The sequence below is a fragment of the Loxodonta africana genome, chromosome 15, assembly GCF_030014295.1.
Source record: "Loxodonta africana isolate mLoxAfr1 chromosome 15, mLoxAfr1.hap2, whole genome shotgun sequence".
NCBI classification, from domain to species: domain Eukaryota; kingdom Metazoa; phylum Chordata; class Mammalia; order Proboscidea; family Elephantidae; genus Loxodonta; species Loxodonta africana.
Genome location: NC_087356.1, coordinates 45,600,529 through 45,621,527, shown reverse-complemented (window position 1 = coordinate 45,621,527; position 20,999 = coordinate 45,600,529). Strand labels below are relative to the sequence as shown.

The 20,999-nt window shown below is 41.3% G+C and overlaps 1 long non-coding RNA gene and 1 gene segment (V, D, J or C); one reads left to right on the top strand and one right to left on the bottom strand.

Annotated features, from left to right (window-relative positions):
* The first annotated feature begins 9,373 nt into the window (after positions 1–9,373).
* Positions 9,374–12,694, top strand: LOC104846579 (immunoglobulin kappa variable 3-15-like). The segment is given in 2 exon segments: positions 9,374–9,383; positions 12,384–12,694. Coding segments are annotated over 2 exon segments (321 nt in total).
* A 4,069-nt stretch (positions 12,695–16,763) lies between these two features.
* On the bottom strand, positions 16,764–18,553 carry LOC135227798 (uncharacterized). Its single transcript, XR_010317975.1, has 2 exons — positions 18,427–18,553; positions 16,764–18,036 (listed from the first exon to the last, which is right to left on the bottom strand). It is a non-coding gene; the product is annotated as an uncharacterized LOC135227798 (long non-coding RNA).
* Positions 18,554–20,999: the final 2,446 nt, after the last annotated feature.

Below are 20,999 nucleotides of genomic sequence, written 5' to 3'. Positions count from 1 at the left end.
ACCAAAAGAGTAAAGAGAGAGCCTTCAGACTGGGAAAAAAAAAAAAAAAATTGGTCTATTACAAATCAGACAAAGTTCGAATGTCTAAAATCTATAAGAAAATCCAACACCTCTACAACAAAAAGACAAATAATCTAATTTAAAAACTGGACAAAGGAAATGAACAGATAGTACACCAAAGAAGACATTCAAGTGGCTGACAGGAATATGAGGAAATACTCCCAACCACTAGCCATTAGAGAAATGCAAATCAAAACCACAATGAGATACCATCCCACCCCAGCATTAGTGGCACCAATCAAAAAATCAGGAAATAAAAACTGTTGGAGAGGCTGCCGGGAGATCGGAACTCTCATGTGCTGCTGGTGGAAATGATAAATCATATAACCATTTTGAAAAATGATATGGCTCTTCCTTAGAATGCAAGAAACAGAAATACCTTATGATCCAGCAATCCCACTCCTAGGCCTACATCCTAGAGAAATAAGAGTGGTCACAGGAATAGACATATGCACTCCCATGTTCATTGCAGTGTTGCTCACAATAGTAAAAAGATGGAAACTACCCAGATGACCATCAAACAGATTAACGGATAAACAAACTGTGGTACATACACACAATGGAATATTACACAATGATAAAGAACAACGACGAATCTGTCAAACATCTCATGACATGGATTAATCTGGAGGACATTACGGTGAGTGAAATAAGTCAATCATAAAACAACAAATATTGTATGAGAGCACTACTGTAAAAACTCATGGAAAGGTTTACACACAAAAAGAAGCAATCTTTGATGGTTACAAGGGAGGGGAGCAGTGAGGATGGAAAAACACTAAATAGACAACAGATAAGTGGTAATTTTGCTGAAGGGTAAGGCAGTACGCAGTGGAAGCACACAATACTAGGGAAGCCAGCACAACCTGTACAAGGCAAGGTCATGGAAGATCCAGAGACACATCCAAACTCCCTGAGGGACCCAATTGCTGGGCTGAGGGTCTGGGGACCATGGTCTTGGGAAATATCTAGCTGAACTGGCATAATACAATTTATACAGAAAAAAAGTTTTACATTCTACTTTGGTGAGTAGCATCTGGGTCTTAAAAGCCTGTGAGTGGCCATCTAGGATACTCCGCTTGTCTCACCCTTCAGGAGCAAAGAAGAATGAAGAAAACTGAAGATACAAAGGAAAGATTAGTCCAAAGGACTAACGGACCACATCTACCACGGCCTTCACCAGACTGAGTCCAGTGCAGCTAGATGGTGCCCTGCTACCACCAATGACTGCTCTGACAGGGATCACAATAGAGGGTTCTGGACTGAGTGGAAGAAAAATGCAGAACAAAATTCCAACTCAGAAAGACATACCAGACTTGCTGGCCTTTCAGAGACTTGAGAAACCCTGAAATTATGGCCCCCAGATATACTTTCAGCTCAATAATAAGTCATTTCCGAGGCTCACCTTTCAGCAAAAGGTTGGATAGGTCCGTGAAACAAAATGAGAGCAAAGAGGCACACCAGCCCAGGAGCAAGGACTAGAAGGGAACAAGAAAGCCAGTAATAGGGAACCCAAGTTTGAGAAGGGAGGGTGTTGATATCGTGAAAAACAAAACAATAAACAATACGTGCACTGTTTAATGAGACATTAGTTTCTTCTGTAAACCTTCATCTAAAGTACTACTAAAAAGGAAAAAAAAAAAGAACCAGACTACTGGGTTGTACATGAAATCAATGACAGAATAAAGAAATTCATAGAATCAAATAAGAAAGAAAAGACATCCTACAAGAACTTTTGGAACACAGCAAAAGCAGTGCTTAGAGGTCAATTTATAGCAATAAATGCACACATCAAAAAAGAAGGAAGGGGCGAAACCAAAATAGTAACCCTACAACTTGAACCAATAGAGAGCAGCAAAAAGAGCTCTGGAGCACCTGAAAAAAGGAAATAATAAAGATTAGAGCAGAAATAAATGAAATAGAAAAACAATTGTAAGATTCAACAAAACCAAAGGTGCTGCTTTGAAAAGATCAACAAAATTCACAAATCATTGGTCCAACTGAAAAAAGAAAAACAGGAGTGCAAGCGAATAACCTGAATGAGACGGGCAATATCACAACAGACCCAACGGAAATCAAAACGATCTTAACAGAATACTATGAAAAATTGTACTCTGACAAATTTGAAAAACTAGAGGAAATGGACAAATTTCTAGAAATATGCTGCTTATCTAAAATAATTCTAAACCTTGGTAGAAAAAAATAAATAAACCCATAAAAAAAATAAGAGATTAATGAGGTAAGTAAACAAAACTTCGAAGGGAAAAAAAAAAAACCCTGGCCTGGAAGGCTTCCAGGGAGAATTTTACCAAACATTCAGAGAAGAGTTAACACCAGCACTACTAAAGGAATTTCAGAGCATAAAAAAGGAAGGAATACTCCCAAACTCATTATAGGAAGCCAGCGTACCCTGATACCAAAGCCAGGCATAGAAACCACAAAAAAAAAAAAAAAAAAAAAAAATTACTGACCAATATCATTCGTGAACATAGATCCATAAATCCTCAATAAAATTCCAGCCAATAAAAGGTGTTGGAGGGACACTGCAGGAGAAGGGCTCTCCTGATCACCTAGTTGGTCAGTAGTGTGTGTGCGAGGACTCTTGTTGGTTCTCTGTCCCAGGCACTTACTTAGAACACATTGTTCCTTGATAACTTTGCAGTGTGACCCAGCCTTATGACTACATTACCATGGACCACTCAACACCGCACTGTGTGCACACGGGGATGAGGATGAGATGCTGTGCAATCAGGGATAGAAGAACCAATCAAGCCAAAATAGCCTAACTGTGATAGATGGACAGGCCTGAGTTGCTGTAGCATTTATTTCATCTCATTTTAAAATCGTAGCTGTCCATGGAAGGATTACTCTGCAGACAAAACTCTGACTCTAGGTTTGCTAACATTTTCTCACCTGGCACAGAGTAGAGCAGGAGCCTGAGGACCTGGATGGTGCCACCATCCTGCAGCTTCTCTCTTGTGTGATGTTGCTCAGGTTCCACTCCCCAGCAAAGGCTTCATTTATGAGGCTCAGGTCAGCAGGGCCGAGCCCACAGTGGGGTTTGGCAAGGGAGCATTTATGCCAAGAGCCAGGGAGTATGATGGTGAAGTCTTAGAGCACAGTGTTGCGGTAGAAAATCATGTAGGGTGCTCCCTTCTGACTTACTTTTTGAATATGCAGGAATGGCCACATATTATCTTGGATTCTCTGCCCAAAACTAAGATTTAGCTAGTGATGTGGATTACTAACCAAAAGATTAGCAGTTTGAATCCACCAGTGGGGCCTTGGAAGGAAGGCCTGGCAATCTCCTTCTGTAAGACTAAAAACCATTCACTATTGATTTGATTCTGACCTATGGTGACCCCATGTATGTCAGAGTAGCACTATGATCTGTATGGTTTTCAATGACTGATTTTTCAGAAGGAGGTGGCCAGGTTTCAGGTTTTTTGTTTTTTTCTTTTGAGGCCAATGTTGTTGGACTAGAGTTCAGTGAGTTAACCATTAAATATAATTTATAATTCATTATGTTTTGGTTGTTTCATGCGTGAGGGTGAATCTTGTCCTTGTTATTCCATCTAGCCTACAAATGGAGGTCTCTTCTACTGAGTTTTAAAATTTTGATAATTCTGTTTCTACTGTCTAGAAATTCAGTTGGTTCTTTTCCAGACCTGAAGTGTCTCCTTTTCAGTTTTCTGTACCTTGCATTCAATGTCGAGTTTGTCATTTATTTCTTTAAACAACCTCGTGTAATGCCCCAGTTTTTTTTTTAATGCCCAAATCTGAAGTATGAGCAGAACTCCTTTTTTCTCTGTTATTTCTATTGTATCATATTTGCATTCATCTTGTGGTTGTTGTTATGTGCTGTCAAATTAGTTCCAGCTTATAGCGACTTCATACACAACAGAATGAAACAGTCCATGGCCCTGAGCCATTCTCAAAATCTTTGCTATGTTTGAGCCCAATGTTGTAGGCACTGTGTCAATCCATTTCTTTGAAGCTCTTTCTCTTTTTCGCCGACCCTCTGCTTAATGAAGCATGATGTCCGTCTCCAGGAACTCGTCCCTCCTGATAACATGTCCAGAGTAAAACAGATGGAGTCTCATCTTCAAGGCTGAGCTGCTCCGGGCACACTGAGGCCGTGCATACCTGGAATGAAACTCCATGAAGAGGCGTCAGTCAATCACAGCTTTACAAGGAAATCCTGTTTGTTTTTCCTGTCCATTTTCCCAATGAATCTAGAGCCCTCTTCTCAGGTCCTAGCCATTGTGGACATGATAGGTTCCACTTTTTCTTTGGTTCCTACTTCCTTTGTGATCTGAACCCTCCTGAGCCCTAGCTCAATATAGGGTCCCTGAGGACTTTGCACACAGGTGAATTCTGGGCCTCTCTTCCATTTCTCTGGCCCTTCCGTAGCCCTGGAATCCAATCTCAAGTGCTTGCAGTGTCTCTCAGGTATCCTTCAGGATACAAGTAGATTCAGAGCTCAGACATTTTCTAGTATAAATTTTTATCAAATATTGAGGCAAAAATTTCCTATATTCTTCTCTTTCCTTTCTTATTTATTTATTTATTATCATTTTTTACCATTTCTAAAAACTGTTGATTTGAAGAAACTAGTCCATCATTTATGGAACTTGCACCCAACTGAAACTTTTTTTTAAGTTAAAACTAAAGCTGTTCATTAGACCTTGGGTGCTTCAAGCAGTTGTGATGGGCTGCTTGTCAAGCATTTTCATATCACAGGAATCAGCACATTTCACATGGATAGATTACATGATTAATCTGGGGAAGGGTCCAGTGTGTTTTACCCCCTGGAAGATCAGTTCTCTCTTGCCTGTGCCTTCTTGACTCTGGAATACTCCCATTTTATTTCCTGGATATTCTTAACTTTTTCCTTTCTCTGCAATCACCCCTCATATCTCTGGACCTAAACCAATATTAAAACTGGGCCTTTCGTATTTAAAACATCTCCCTCCGAGAAGCTACTATTTCTCTCTTACGTTTCCTTCCATGGATCCTGTTTTCCAGCCAAACCTTCTGGATCAGTGTCAATGAAGGTGATTTCCTGCTCTAAGCTCCCATTTACTGCCCTTTTCTCCTCTCTCTATGTCTTTCAGTGGTTCTCATTCTTTCAAAGGCCAGCCTCTAATTCATTAACTCTATCACTCCAGAAATACATGACAGCTTTCCCACATTCTTTTTTCTTAGGTGTCAGTTGCTCTTTAAATTTATCCCCTGGGCACCCAAGTTTAATTCAGTGACTGAAGGAAATCATGGTTCTTTGTTATTGTTAATTGACAACCTATTGGTCCCTAACTCATGACAACTCCATGAACAGTGAGACCTCTGTTGTGATCCATATGGTTTTCACTGGCTGATTTTTCAGAAGTAGATCACCAGACATTTCTTTCTAGTGTGTATTAGTGTCTGAAAGTGCAGCTGAAACCTGTTCAGCGTCGCAGCAACATGCATAGAGGAAGTGTGCATAATGAGGCCCGTAGGTCCCTGCTCAGGTTGATGCTCCCACCAGCCCAAGTAGTGTTTCCAGTCGGTGTAGACAAGACTCTGACTGGCCCTGCAGCTAATGGAGACCTTCTCTCCTGGGAGACAGCAGAGATTCTGGCCCCTACTGAGCAGGATCTCCCGCTGGGACCTGAAACGACAGGCACCCGAGGATGATCCAGAGATGCTATAGAATCAGGGACAGAAAGAACATCAAACCAAAAGGGTCTCTACCTGGGACATGCGGACAGGTCTGGGTGGCTTGTAGGATTTATTTCATATCTCATTACAAATTGTAGGCCTATCTGCATAGGAGGATCACTCTGGAGGGAAAACTCCATGTCTAGGAGATGAGCCTTCTGGGGCTGATAGAGGAGGAAGTGTGCATGTTCAGGACTGTGTGGGAAGGAAACCGCTGGTGCAGTGAAGACTCACAGGCCTCCAGCCCTGGGTGGAGGCTTGTGTTTGAGGCTGAAGCACTGTGAGAGGGTAGCCATAATATTGCTAACAGCAATAACCTGCCTCATCCTCAACCTGTAGACTGTTCATGGTGAGAGTGAGGACTGCGAGGCCTACTGCCACTTAACCAGTCGGTGTCTTATATGCCCAGTTGGATGCCAAGGAGATAAGCAGCTTAGGAGCCTGTCCTGGTTTCTGCTGGTACCAAGCTAAGATGCTACTAATATTCTGACTGGATTTGCACTGATGGTGACTGTTTCTCCTGGAGACACACAGTCAAGGAGACAGGAGACTGTTATCACGATGTCTCCACTGGCACCTGCAATCAGAGAAGACAATTACCATACGTACATATATACACATGCTTTTTCATAGGCACATTAACATAGGCCATTTTATAAGTGTGTTTTAGTGGAATGCATGTCTCACATTATTGAGTCAGTTTTGGAAACAGCCATCATTTCCCACTATGTCTTAAAATCATTTTTCAGCTCTACAGACATACTTCTTTAAAGGGATTGAGGCACTGTTCATTTCTCACCAGAAACCCAGAGCAACAGATACATGAGGACAGGAGCCTGTAACACCATCTTGCTGCCTCCACCAGCCTGATAAAAATCAGCTCACACTGCAAAGTCCCCTTTTATAAAATCTGAGCAGCCAGACTGGGCCTGGAGGGTCTATGGAAAGCCAGCCGTCAATGTGGACGCAAACTACATGGGCAGTGGCTTGTGAAAGTAACCAATGTAAATCAAGAACCAATGACTAGAAAAGACAAAGTAGTCAACTGAGAAGCTCTATTACCAACTTAGAAGCTCTAAAACTACAAACAGTAGATTCTCTTAAGAAGAGCTTCTATTTAAAATGAGAAAAAAGTTGAAACCGGTTAATTTTCTTAAATGATAAACTAGTTTCCTGAGGCCTATAATCCTGGTGAGCTAATACAAAACACTCGAATTATATAACAGAAAGAGATGAAAATGGGGAACCTTTACCCTGACGGACAGTTTAAGATCACTGCATACACTAAAGATTTAATTCTAGGGGTATGTAAGATCCAGGGAAATGGAAGGCAAGCCCAGAAGTGTGGGGAGTCCTGAGGGAACCTATTTTGAGCTAGGCCCAAGGGAAGGGGCTCTGATCTCAAAGTCATTGTGAACCAGAGAAACTAAATCTATCCTTCCCACAGCTGCTAGAAAATGATCAAAGGGCTCTAGGTTCATTGTGGAAATGGACGCAAAAAAATAAGCAAGATTTCCTTGGGAAGTTGTGTCTGAAAGCCAAACCTCCAAGGAGTTTCACTGTAGGTGTATATGCTGTAGGTGTGTCTGGAGCTCTCTAATCACGGAATTAGTTTAGGATAGCCCAACTGACAGGAGCAAGAAGTTGAAGCTGCTCTGGAAGAGGGCATCCCCATCAGAAATACTCAGGATACGTCACAAATAATTTTTCAAACACTATTGTCACCAAGAAGTCAGAGATTCTTCACATCCAAGAAAATAGCATAACTAGGGTGTGAATATGAATGTGATGCAACTAAAATAATTCACAAGAAAAGTTCTCCGCACACTTTTGATACGGGAACCGTGTGAGTTTATTAAAAGAATGCAAATGATAAACTTTACATTGCATGCAAGACACAGAAAACTAAAAGCAGGCGTACTACAGATCTGAAAAAAAATTTTCAGGAAATAGATACAGAATACACATCTGTCAGTTTTTCATAGTGTGAAGGCTTGCATGTTGCTGTGATGCTGGAAGCTGTGCCACCAATAGACAAACACCAGTAGGATCACCACAGCGGACAGGTTTCAGTGGAGCTTCCAGACTAAGACAGATTAGGAGGAAGGGCCTGGTGGTCTGCTTCTGAAAGAATTAGCCAGTGAAACCCTTACTAACAGCAGCAAAACAGTGCCTGTTACACTGCCAGAAGAGGAGCCTCTCAGGTTGGAAAGTACACAAAACACGGCTGGGGGAGAGGTGCCTCCGTAGAGTAGAGTTGACCTTAATGACGGGCATGGAGTCAGGATTTCGGGACATTCATGTGCAGATGTGGCGTGGCTCAAAATGAGAAGAAACACCTGAAACCACCCATTAATAACGTCAACTTGGAATGTACAACGTATGAGTCTAGGAAAATTAGAAATTGTCAAAAATGAAATAGAATGCATAAAGATCAATATCTTAGGGATTATTCAGCTGAAGTGGACTGGTATTTGTCATTTTGAGTCAGAAAATTGTATGGTCTACTATGCCATTACAGGCATCATCAGCAAGAACATTTCAAGATCTATCCTGAATTACAACACTGTCAGTAATAGAATAACACCCACACACCTACAAGTAAGGCCAGCTAATATGACTATTATTCAATTTTATCCTCGAACCACTAAGGCCAAAGATGAAGAAATAGAAGATTTTTACCAAAATCTGATCTATGAAATTGATCGAACATGCAATCAGGACGCACTGGTAATTACTGGTGATTAGAATGTGAAGGTGGAAACAAAGTAGAATCGGTATTTGGAAAATATGGCCTTGGTGTAGAAACAATGCCAGAGATCGCATGATTTAGGGTGTGTGGAAAGAGATGGTTTAGGTTGGTGACTACATACAAGTCTTTCAATGAGCTTTAAGGTAAGGGAGATGAGTGAAAGAGGACATAACTGGAGGGAGATTTGAAATCAGGAGAGTTTTTCAAAGTGACATTTCATGTTAATGGAAAGGATGCTAAAGTGAGGGGAACATGGATAGTTCAGAAAAGAGAGTTGAGAAATGCTAAGATGCCCTTGGAGGGACAGGGGTATAGGAGCAGAGGGCCTGGCCTCAGGTAGGAGGGTTGCCTGCTCATCTACAGTAATAGGAAGGAAGGAAGGAAGGAAGGCAGAGCATGGGGGTGTAGACGCCTGTGGATCAGAAGATGCATGAGAGGAGCTAGTGGAAGCTCTTCCAAGAAACTGGAAATGAGGTCATTTGCTGAAAGGTAGGATGAGAAAACCAAAAAACCCAGTGCCTTCAAGTCGATTCCAACTCATAGCAACCCTATAGGACAGAGTAGAATTGCCCCATAGAGTTTCTGAGGAGCAACTGGTGGATTCGAACTCCCAACCCTTTGATTAGCAGCCCTAGCGCTTAACCATTCCACCAGCAGGGTGGGAAAAAAAAAAAAAAAAATTTAAGTAGGTGTTAAATTGAAGAGAAAAGAAAAGAGAAAGGGTGCAGACTGAATGAACCAGGTAAATGAAGTATGGTTGTAAGGTAGGATTAAGGGCTGTCCTGAGGCAGTGTGCATAAATTTACGATGAGAGAATCAGAATAATTATGTGTTTTTTTCTCCAGCCACATTAGGGACATGGAGGCAGGTATGTGGAGGGTGGAGTTTTTCCCAGGGTTTAGGTTTTTCAGGATGAATGTTATGAAATAAGGGAGGGGCCGTGGCATTCTTGGTTTCGGTGAGGAGATTTTTATAAAGGAGAAGCTTGGAATTTCAAATTTAAAATCGACTCGAGGGCAACTAACAATAAGAAGTAGGGAAATGGGAATGTGAGTGGTGCAGAGACAGCCAAGATACATTGGTTAAAAACTTCTTTTCAGAAAATGGTAAAATTATGACTCATACAAATAAAAGAAAGAGCAAAGCCTACATTTTTAAATCTGTAAGCTGCCAAGGATTTAACTGTCCTTGGATCCCTAATCAACGCCTACAGGAGCAGCCATCAAGAATTCAAATGACATACTGCAACTGGGCAAATCTGCTGCAAAAGACCTCTTACAAGTGTTAAAAAGCAAAGATGTCACTTTCAGGACTAAGGCATTCCTGACTCAAGCCATGGTATTTCCAATCACCTCACATGCATGTTAAAGCTGGACGAAGAATAAAGAAGATCAAAGAGGAATTGAAGCCTTTTAATTATGCTGCTGGCAAAGAGTATGGAGTATACCACGGATTTCCAGGAGAACAAACAAATCTGTCTTGGAAGATGTGCAGCCAGAATGCTCCTTAGAAGCAAGCATGGTGAGACTTCATCCCCCATACTTTGAACATGTTATCAGGTGGGATCAGTCCCTGGAAAAGGACATCATGCTTGGTCAAGTAGAGGGTCCATGAAAAAGAGGAAGATCCTCAATGAGATGGACTGACACATTGGTTGCAACAATGGGCTCAAGGATTACAATGATCTTGAGGAGGTTCAGGATGGAGCAGTGTTTCCTGCTGTGGTGCACAGGGTCCCTATGTGTCAGAACCGACTCGGTGGCACCTAACAACAACAACAACAACACAATGTGTATAGTAATTCTATACAACCTGAACTTCCCACTTGGATGGTCTCTTGGTCCCCACTTCTGCTTCACTGGCCTTTCAATGGCCCTGGAACTCAAGCCCACTTATTTGCAGATCCCTCAGTTGCCATCAGGAAAAAACAGCTTTAGTACTAACACATTTCTTAGTTTTAGGAAAGCCAAACCACCTCATGATTTATGTCAGCATTTCTCAAAAATATTTATGGATGAATACCTGTATCTCTCTATCTGTATATGAGTGTGTATGTATATGAATATATACATATATGCATACATACTTATATATGTTGTTGTTATTAGTTCCTGTTGAGAAGATTCCAACTCATGGTGACCCACTGTGTGCAAAGAAGAGCTGCTCCATCGGTCTTTCAAGGCTATGAGCTTTTGGAAGCTCTCCAGACCTGTCTAGAGGGGCAGCTGTGTAGCATCAAACCACCAAACTTCCAGCTAGTAGTTGAGTGTATAACTGTTCACTTCACCTTTATGCACACATCAGGAAAAATATATGCATATTTCCATTTTAAAAAGAGAATGTTTAGATTCTCTTGTTGGTAGGTGCATGCATAAGAGAATGCTATTAGTTTTGTTTCTTTTTTTTTGTATTGTGCCTTAAGTGACAGTTTGTAATTCTAGTCAGTTTCTCATACAAAAACTTATGCATATGTTTGTTATGTGCCTAGTTGCTCTCCCTACAATGTGACAGCACAGTCCTCCTCTCCACTCTGTGTTTTCCATGTCCGTTCAACCAGCTTCTGTAACCCTCTGCCGTCTCATCTCACCTCTGGACAAGAACTGCCGACATGATCTCATATGTCTACTTGAGCTAAGAAGCACACTCCTCACCAGTATCATTTTATGCCTTATAGTCCAGCCTAGTCTTTGTCTGAAGAGTTGCCTTTCGGAATGGTTTTAGTTTGGGGCTAACAGAGAGTCTGGGGTCCATGTCCTCTGGGGTCCCTTCAGTCTCTGACCATTAAGTCTGGTCTTTTTACTAGAATTTGAGTTCTGCGTCCCACTTTTCTCCTGCTGCATCAGGGATTCTCTGTTGTGTTGCCTGTCAGGGCAGTGGTGGCCCAGCACCACCTAGCTATTCCGGCCCCAGTCTGATGGCATCTCTGGTTTATGTGGCCCTTTCTGTCTCTTGGGCTCCTGTTTTCCTTGTGTCTTTGGTGTTCTTCATTCTCCTTTACTCCAGGTGGCTTGAGACCAATTGATGCATTTTGATGGTTCTCTGCTAGCTTTAAAGACCCCAGACGCCACTCAGCAAAGTGGGATGCACAAAGTTTCCTTACTACTCTTTTTTATGCCAGTTTATCTGGATGTTCCCTGAAACTATGGTCCCCAAACCCCTGCCCCTGCTACTCTGTCCCTCAATGCTATTAATTTTGAAATGCATTTTTTATTTCAACTTACTTCCGAAGATTTGATTTACAATTAAACTTTCTAAACTAGTTTCTGCATCTTTCATAGTCGGCTACTTCTTGTGATGATACATTGAAGTCGTTGTTTACATTTTATACCTCCACGACTCACTGCCCACACTATTTACTTCCATAACCCCTGTCTGCTTTGCATAGTCCCCACTGGGCCCTGGCCAGCTGCTAAAAAACCTTTTTCTGTGGAGTCAAGTCTCACTCACAATAACCCCATAGGACAGAGTAGAATTTCCCCAGAGGATTTCCAAATTGCGGGTAGCAAATTCGAAGTGCCGGTCTTTTGGTTAGCTGCCATAGCTCTTAACCACTGCACCAACCCACTGTCTGCTCTGAGATTTACAAAAAGCTTCTGTCATCTCAGTGTGAATGAGCTACATCAGGCAGGTCAAAGGCACAATGATGATGGCACAGACCCAGCTCTTTATGGCGTTGCTGCTCTGGGCCTCAGGTGACAGATTGAAAAGCCCTTCTATGCATCCAGATTAATATCTTTGTATTTCAGGAAAAATTATTTTAGATGTGGACTGAAATAATGTTTATTATCTAAAGACAATATGAACAATATGTGTTTAAATGTGTTGACCTAATGTAGGTGTGTATGGTAATTGTCCACTCTGATTGCAGGTGCCCATGGGGACATTGTGATGACCCAGTCTCCTGTCTCCCTGGCTGCAGCTCCAGGAGAAATGGTCACCTTCAACCACAAGCGCAGTCAGAGTGTGAAGAGCTCCTTAGCCTGGTACCAGCCAAAACCAGGACAGGCTCCTAAGCTGCTCGTCTACTCAGCATCCACCCAGGCATCTGAGGCCCCCATCTGGTTTAGTGGCAGCGGGCATGGGACAGGTTTCACTGTCACCATCAACAGCCTCCAGTCACAAGATGTGGCAGATTATTACTGTCAGCAAAATTATGGCATTCTTGTCACAGTGCTTTAGTGTGAACACAAACCTCCTCCCCAGGCTGTGTGTCAGCGAGTCTCTGCAGGAGCAACTGCTTCCACCCACAGTCCCTGGGCTCCCACACTTCCTCCATCTGGTGAGAGCCTGTGTCTCCTGACTTACCTGCAGGAAGGTTTGCAGTGCTCAGGGGACAATTCAGGTGTTCGGTGTCTCTTTGTTTCCCTGCAGATGGTTAAAATTCTTGGTGGCTAACCAAAATGTTGGTGGTTTGAACCCACCAACTGTTCAGCAGGAGGAAGATGTGGCAGTCGGCTTCTATAAAGATTACAGCCTTGGAAACTCTATGGGGCAGTTGTAGTCGGTCCTAGGGTGACTATGAGTTGGAATTGACTCCACTGCTACAAGTTGGTTTTTAATTTGATTTTGGCTCCCTGTGCTGGAAAGTCCCTGTAGGAATGTGCATTTTAACTCTTTGTATCAGGTTTCTCTTGCTGCTGTAACAAATTACCACAGATTTAGTGGATTAAAACAAACAAACTAAAATCATCATTTTACAGAAGTCCTGAATGTCTATCACTTGTCTAAAATCAAGGTGTTGGCAGGGTTGTATTCTTTTTGGCGAATCTAGGGGAAAATCTAATTCCTTGCTTTTTCTCCTTCTTAGTAGTCTCCGGCATTTCTTGGCTCATCGTCTCCTAGTCCATCTTCAAAGTCAGCAACATTGTATCTGTCTGATTCTTCTTTAGTTTTCACATCTCCCTCTGACCATAGTTGAGAAGGGATCTTTGCTTTGAAGGATTCATGCCATTTGAAGGGGCCCAGGATCACTGGGCTAAAATCAAAATGTTGGCTGGGCCACAACTCTTCCAAAGGCTCTAGTAGAGAATCTGTTCCTTCCCTCACCCAGTTTCTGGTGGCTGCCATCATTCATTGTCTTGTGGCCACATCACTGTGGTCTTCAAGGCCAGTATCTTTACATCTTTCTCTGTTCCATTTTCAGGTAGCCTTCTTTTCTGTGTGTGGTCAAATCTTCCCCTTATCGTAGGATACCTGTGATGACATTTAGGGCCCCTCCTGATAATCCAGGAAAATCTCCATATCTCAAGATCCTTACCTGCAAATCACATCCGCAAATTCTTTGCTATGGATGGGAATATGTACTCATTCTAGAATTAGCGCCTAATACCTTTGGGGTAAGTAATCCTGTCTCCTATTATCACAGTAAAAATGCACGTTCAGGCCGCTTTCGTCATCTCCCTATTGGTCTTTCTTTCATTTGTTGCTTCTAGTTCTTTATCTGATCTTCTCTTGAATACTCTACGATGTCTTGCCTTTTACCCACCCTACAATAAAGTCAGCAATGCACCCTTAATTTCCGAGTCAAATAGTAATTTAAAATTCTTGGCCGTGTTTTCATTACTTTTATATTTGGATAAAAATGATAATGATTAACATTGTGTATCTCATTTAATCCTCATAAATACCATACGAAGAAGGTTTTTTTCTTCCCCTGATGTCATTTGGATGCTTGTGCGGGATGCAGCAGTGGTCTGTAAATGCCATTTCAAGGATTGGTGCCACACACTACAAAAGAAAGATCTGGGCACTTTGCTAAAATATAGATTCCCAAACCCCAGTTCTGGGAAGTCTCACCAATTTGGCCATGCTGTGGCTCAATATTCATTTTGAAAATATGTTCCTAGATGATTCTGATACACAGTTAATCTAGGAAATCATGATTATCCTTTTTGATTTTCTTACCTAGTTTATTTTTTGTGAGTCAATCTGTTTGTTTTTTGTATAACCTTATGTATTGAGAATTGTTTAAAATATTCCTGCCTTGTATCAACTGCCTCAGTGTCCTGTCCAGTGCAGCCTTTGTCCCAGAATTTTTCATTTTATTTTCGGTAGACTTTATTCTTTAGAGCAGTTTCAGGTTTACAGAAAAATTGTGCAGTAAGGACAGAGAGCTAGCACACACGCTGCTCTCCCCTGTGTGGTGTTTCTCCTCTAATTAGCATCTTACAGTCACAGGGCACGTTCACTACCAGTGCTGCGCCAATAGTGAGACATTAGTATTAGCTGATGTCCATAGGTTACATTAGGGTGCGCTCTTTGTCTTCCACTTTCCTGTGGGTTTTGACAACTGCATGAAGTCTTCACTCTGCTATTATAGAATCATACATCACTGCCTGAAAAATGCCCTGTGCGCTGCCTATTCATCCCTCCCTCTTCCTCCTGAGCTGCCTGCAGCCACTTCCTTTTTACTGTCTCTATAGTTTTGCCTTTTCCCTCATTTTTTTAATTGTCTAAGAAAAGATCATTTTTAATTGTTGTATAGGGTTTTTATAAGTCAGAATGGACTCGACCTAAATTTTTTTTTTTTTTTTGGTATTTAAATGACTACAATAGTTTTAAGACCTCTCCCTCAAACCCCCTTGGCTTCTGCCATGACTTAGGTGATGAAACCCATGTGTCTTGCAGATAGTTCTCACTTTAACATGAAGTTAAATCTTAGACTAGAAATAACCCACCTCACTTTTCCTGATTTTTTTCCTTTTCATCTTGGGACCTTGATCCCTTAGGTACTAATATTCTGATAATTTTTGATGAGCTCCTCTTAGTCACAGGTGGTGATGGGTGAAATATTGGTTGCTTCTGTTCTCACCTGTCATTTGGCTTGCCAGCCAATTATGCCTTGACCCGCAGTATGTCCAAAGCTGCTAGGCTGCTACTCACTGGAGGTAGTGGATCCTGTTCTAAATGATAGCCTAGTTATAAGGAAAATACCTGAGGGAAGTGGCGGCTCTGCAGTCCTGCCATGAAAGTAATGGAGAACAGTCTGTAGTCTCTCACTACACTGGTTTTGTCATTTAATATATCAAGTGAACTTCTGACTCTTTCATTGCTTGGTAAAAGTTTTTTTTTTCCTCTGTCAACCTTTTGGGCAGCAATGAGATAAAAAATAAAAGTGCATGCTTGACACAAAATTAACTCTTAAATTCTTGTTTTTCAAACAGAACATAATGAATGTGTAAATTGCAGACAATGTTTGTTGACATTTACCATACACCATGGGATTGACTACATGAAAACCAGAAGACACAAATTTGCTAAAAGATCCTGTTGTTTTTAGTTGCTGTTAAGTTGATTCTGACTCATGGTTACATGATGTGTGCACAATAGAACTGCACTCAATCGGGTTTTTAAGCCTGTCACCTTTCAGAAGCAGATCTCTAGGCCTTATCCCCAAGGTAATCCCTTAGTGAGTTTGAAATGCCTACCTTTTACTAGTCTAGAACTTAACCCTTTGCAAAACCCAAGTACTCCTTTGTTAAAGAATATTTGCATCCATTTCAAATGCAAGTTGTTTGTTTTCAGAGCACTGGGCCCAACAACATCTGAAGCAGTTTTCATCTAGATAAAAATAACTATACTTCTCAATTAATTTTGCTTATCTTTGATTTCAGGTTTGAATGGTGAGTTGGAAAGCCTATATCGCTACTTACTGGGTGCTCTGTCTCCTGCTTGGAGCTTTGTGATGCTGCTTTCGTGTGCTTTCTGTTTGCTGATCTTCCACTGGAGTCCAAGATGGTGAATCCATGCTGCCTTAGCTGATAGGGGACCTCCGCATTAATTTCTTCTTGCTCTATATTCTCTGTCAGTTTCTCATTCCTTTTGGTCCTTGGCTGAATTCTTGATCCCTTCATGTGATGTTTAGGGTTCCAGCATTGACCTTTCTCTGTTTCTCTTAGTTTTTCAGGTCTTTGCTGCGGAAACACAGTGTGGTGCTTCTGTCTATAGTGCATTTAAGCTCCTCATTTCCTTCCTTTTTGTGACAATAAAATCCCAAAGTCATCATCTTCAAAACTTTATTTTAAAAAATGAAACAAATTACCATTTTCAAGTAGAAAATTACAGGGGTCGGAAGACCAACATAACCATTGTAAAAACTATAAAACAAAAATGAATAAAATGCAGAGATATTATTTTAGTGATATCAGAGGCTGTAGAGAAAATGAGAACTAGATCACCTAAAGCTTCAAAGAAAAAAAAACCATTCATAGCATGCAAAGATATTTAAAGGACTTTTTGTTCATTTCCAGTATTTGCCAAAAAATATGTGTGGACCGAATACTGACCTTGCCCAGACAGAGAAACACAACTGGGAAAGAATCCACAGACCAAGAGCTGACCTCTGTTATGTGCCCTCCACGATTCCATTTTCTGCAGTCCGCCTACGGTATTAAAATTCTTACCTTTGGAAAGAAAATATTTATGTCATTCTGTATCCTTCTGGTAGCTGACTTAGAAAATTCTATGTCTTACATCTTTCAGTTTGTTTTGTTTTTTAAACCCAACTGTTAAAATTCCAAGAACTCCTTATTTTTCTCACCAAGAAGTAATTGGGGAAATTCAAAGACCGGTGGAATTAGGATCTTGTGTCTTGGATAAATTTATAAATGCTATTTGGAGGCTCAGAAACCAACATCTTCACAAATTCTTCTCAGCCACATTCCCTCTGAGGGCAGCTAATATAGAATGTTATTTCAACTATCTGAATTCAAGGGGAAGTGTAAGCAGTAAAGTGAGAAGCAGGGGATTGGGAAAGTGGGACAATACTAATTTCTAAATATCACCAAGTATTATGCTGATGAAACATACAAAGAAGCCTGCTAAACCCCCACATGTACTCAACTTGCATTGCCACAGTCTGTGTCAATTGTCTACCTGTCATGCTGACTAAATTTCACTGACAAATGGACACAGGCAGGGGGATTAGGATGAGCTCTCAGTCAGCTCTCCAGAGACTCATGGACCTCTGCCATCATCCCTGCTGCCTCTGCCATGTTAAGACTAGTCCAGCTGATGGGTCACAAATGGGCAGTGTAGCAGAGGAACTCATGGTCCAGAGTCCTCAGATACAACACATTCCCCTAAGGTCTCCAGCTTCTTCCTCTTAGCAGACTCAGAGAGCCTGCTGGTTCTACTCCCCACACAGGCCACTCATTTGTTCAACTGGGCCACCCCAAGCAGAGAGGTTTGTATGCAGAGCTGTACCACTGGAGGGTTTTCTATACTGTGCCGACAGTCATAAACTGCAACATCCTCAGCCTTCACCCAGCTGATTTTAAGAGTGAAATCTGTCCCTGACCCTCTGCCACCAAACCTGTCTGGGACCCCAGAGAACCAATTAGAATCCATAGAGATCAGAAGCCATGGAGTTTGGCCTGGCTTCTGCCGGTATCAGTGCGAATAGTTTTATCCATTACTATGTAGAAGTCTCTGCCTTGAAGTGCAGGAGATGGTGGCTGGCTCTCCGAGAGTGACAGGAAGAGTGAGTGGTGTCTCAGTCATCGCAACATCCCTCCTGGACGCTAAAATAACCAGAGAAAAGTGCAAAGTTGTGTACCAATACTAAGAACCATTAACAAGATTCCCTTCTGTTATTTATTTCAGGCTAAGTGTGTGTGTGTGTGTGTGTGTGTGTGTGTGTGTGTGAGAGAGAGAGAGAGAGAGAAATTTTCATTCACACCCCAAAACAGACAATTAAAAAAAAAAAAATCCCTGATAATGCCAGGCATAAAAGAACCTGTTTCTTTGTTAAAATCTTGACCAAAGATCAGGTCTCTCTTACTATTGTGTTTTCTTCAGTTTCAGAGATCTGAACACCTCATGCCTCTCTGAGTGGGTGTGACATACGCATCTAACTTGAGAACAGAATACACAGGGGAACCAGTGGTGCCCCCAGAGAGGATCCTCCTCACCTCTTTCTCCTTTCCTATTCCCGCTCTGTTCTCACCCGGAATCCAGAGCATTAAAAGCCCAGGAGCTGAGCAGGAAACCTCATTTTAGAAGTGGAATTGATGAGTCCTGATAAGGACAGGCAGATTAGAGCTCACCAGACTTTGCCAGGGAAGGTCTGCCCTGGGGAACAACATGCAAATGTATTGGTGGGTACAGCAGTGTGGAGAAAGCCAAGGGAAGGGTGGGCCTCTCCTGTGAGCAAATAACAAAGTGTTTTTTGTGTTTGGAGGAAAACTGACAGAGATCAAGTTGGTACTGCCTGCAGTAGTGGTCACTTTGCATTGTAAAAGGCTACTACCAGACACTGGCTTGGACAACAAAGCTGACCAGCAGTAAAAGATGGTCACTCCACACTGGAAACAAATTAGAAGAGTTGGTAAAAGAATGTTAAAAATAACCTCCATTTGTTCCAGGTGGGGAGCAGCAGATCTCTCTAATTCTCTCATTTTGATTATATTCAAATGAAGGAGGAAACATATATAGGTAGGTTCTTCAGTAGATTATCTCTGTTGCCAGATGATGATAGTTTGGTGTGCACTGAACTAGAAGCTAGAATGTGATTTGTAGGACTTAGGAAGACAATTTTGGAGGTGGAACTATTTGAGTCAGTTACCCTAGCCTCAGTGTTTATTGGGCAGAGAGTGTGATACTCTCACACATTCTGCAGACTTTGTTCTGTATACTTTATTACCCAAATAGCCCAAACCCAAACCCAAAAAGATTTACTCAAGAGGTCCTTTTCCCACCTGAACGCAAATGGAGGTTCTTTCTGATAAAAGGTGAGAGTTTTTCCTTGTGTAGGAATTGAGATCAAGCCTGCACCAGAGGGAAGTTTCCACATGCAGGTGGGTTTGAGTGGATTGCTAGGCTATGAGGTAGCCATGATTAAAGCTGATGACCTTCTATATATAAGTGCAAATTGTCACCAACTAGGGGATACATTCATGGATAAATATTCTTACTGCAGGGAACTCAGGACAGCTCTGTGAATGTGTTTATCTTCTGAGTTTAGATGTTCTCTCTAACCTCTGTGAAAAACAGGGATATTAACACGCCAGACTTTTCTGGAGGCTCAGGACCCTATTCTCCATCTTCGTAATCTGAACCCATTTCTAAATGTCTGAATTGTTTTTCCTTCTTTTTTCTTTGAATAAACAGAAACATACTCTAGAGACACATAGCTGAGTCTTAGAATAGGCGGGGGAAACATGTGCTGGCTCTTTCTGCTGATCCCCAGCTCACCACAAAAAAAAAAAAGGGGACCTTAATTCCATTGAGTATCTGGGCATTCTCTGCTTTGTACGTTATTTGCCTTGTCTAAGATCCCCTCTCAAAAGTCACCCTTGATGAAAGGGTTCTCTGTCTTCATCAGAAGGCCTCCTTAGAAGCCACAACTTGCCTGGAAATTTGGTGGGGAGGTCAGTCTGTCTGATGTTGTAAGAAGGCCCGGTTCACCTTAGAGATGGAGATTTCAGGACCCAAGAAAACTTTGGGGCGCAAAAGGGAATTCTAGCCTTTTTAATTTGTTGCTGAAGCTGCCTTTGCCATGAGGATTTGTGTGGATATGCCAAGATGACAAAGAAAACTGATATTTTTGAAATAGTTTTATTTGGATATTATAGTTTACCTGCAGAAAAATGGAGAGTATAGACTGAGAATTCTCAAATTCCATGAGTTTTCTTCCATATAAAACAGTTTCAAGAACTTTAAAAACTGCTTATATGAATTTTAATAAGGAGATATTAAGACCCTCTGGAAAAATCAAACAGCACATTAAATCACATAAAATGATCTCCAAATAACCACTTTGTCTCATCAACTGTTAGCCAAAATTGAAAACTGAGAGCAAGAGTCAAGGGCTCAATGAAATATTTAGTAGCCACTTTGTCTTTTTTTTTTTTTTGTCTTATAATAATAATGCCATTTCTTCATTAGCAAGTGGAAACAGTGACTTTCTCTTTTATGAATGTGGCATTCTCTTAGCAAAAAATTTAGCCTTATCAGGAGCCAAGGGTAATCCAAAATTAATGCTCTTTGAAGAGTAAACTACTCAACTTTCAGTATTTTGAGAAATTTGTGTGTTGACTCCTCTACAACAGCTCTTCGGCAAAGGGGAGAATGGAAGGTCAGTAATAAATTGAATGTGATCAAATAGAATTGAATCAAATCATACTGAATCCAAAAAGAGAGAATGAGATAATACAAAAAGATCATACAAAACCAAATCAAATGAATTCATGCTCCCTGGACTAGTCAGTGGATAAAACCATAAAGTTTATCAGAAAGTTAGAGGCAATAAGAACTTCATAGGAACTTACTTTGGCAAATCTCACTTCTCTTTCATACTCTTTTCCTTGGAAATTAGGGACCTCCTCGTGTGGTTCTCTCATAGGCTAATATCCTAGCAGCCCTAGGTGAAATTTGAAACTAATTGTGAGAATTAATATTAATCTTTGACCCCAGAAAGCAAAAACATTATTTATTTAAGGCATATTAAGATTCAAATACTTCCTGGGTGGCACAGAGTTTGCTC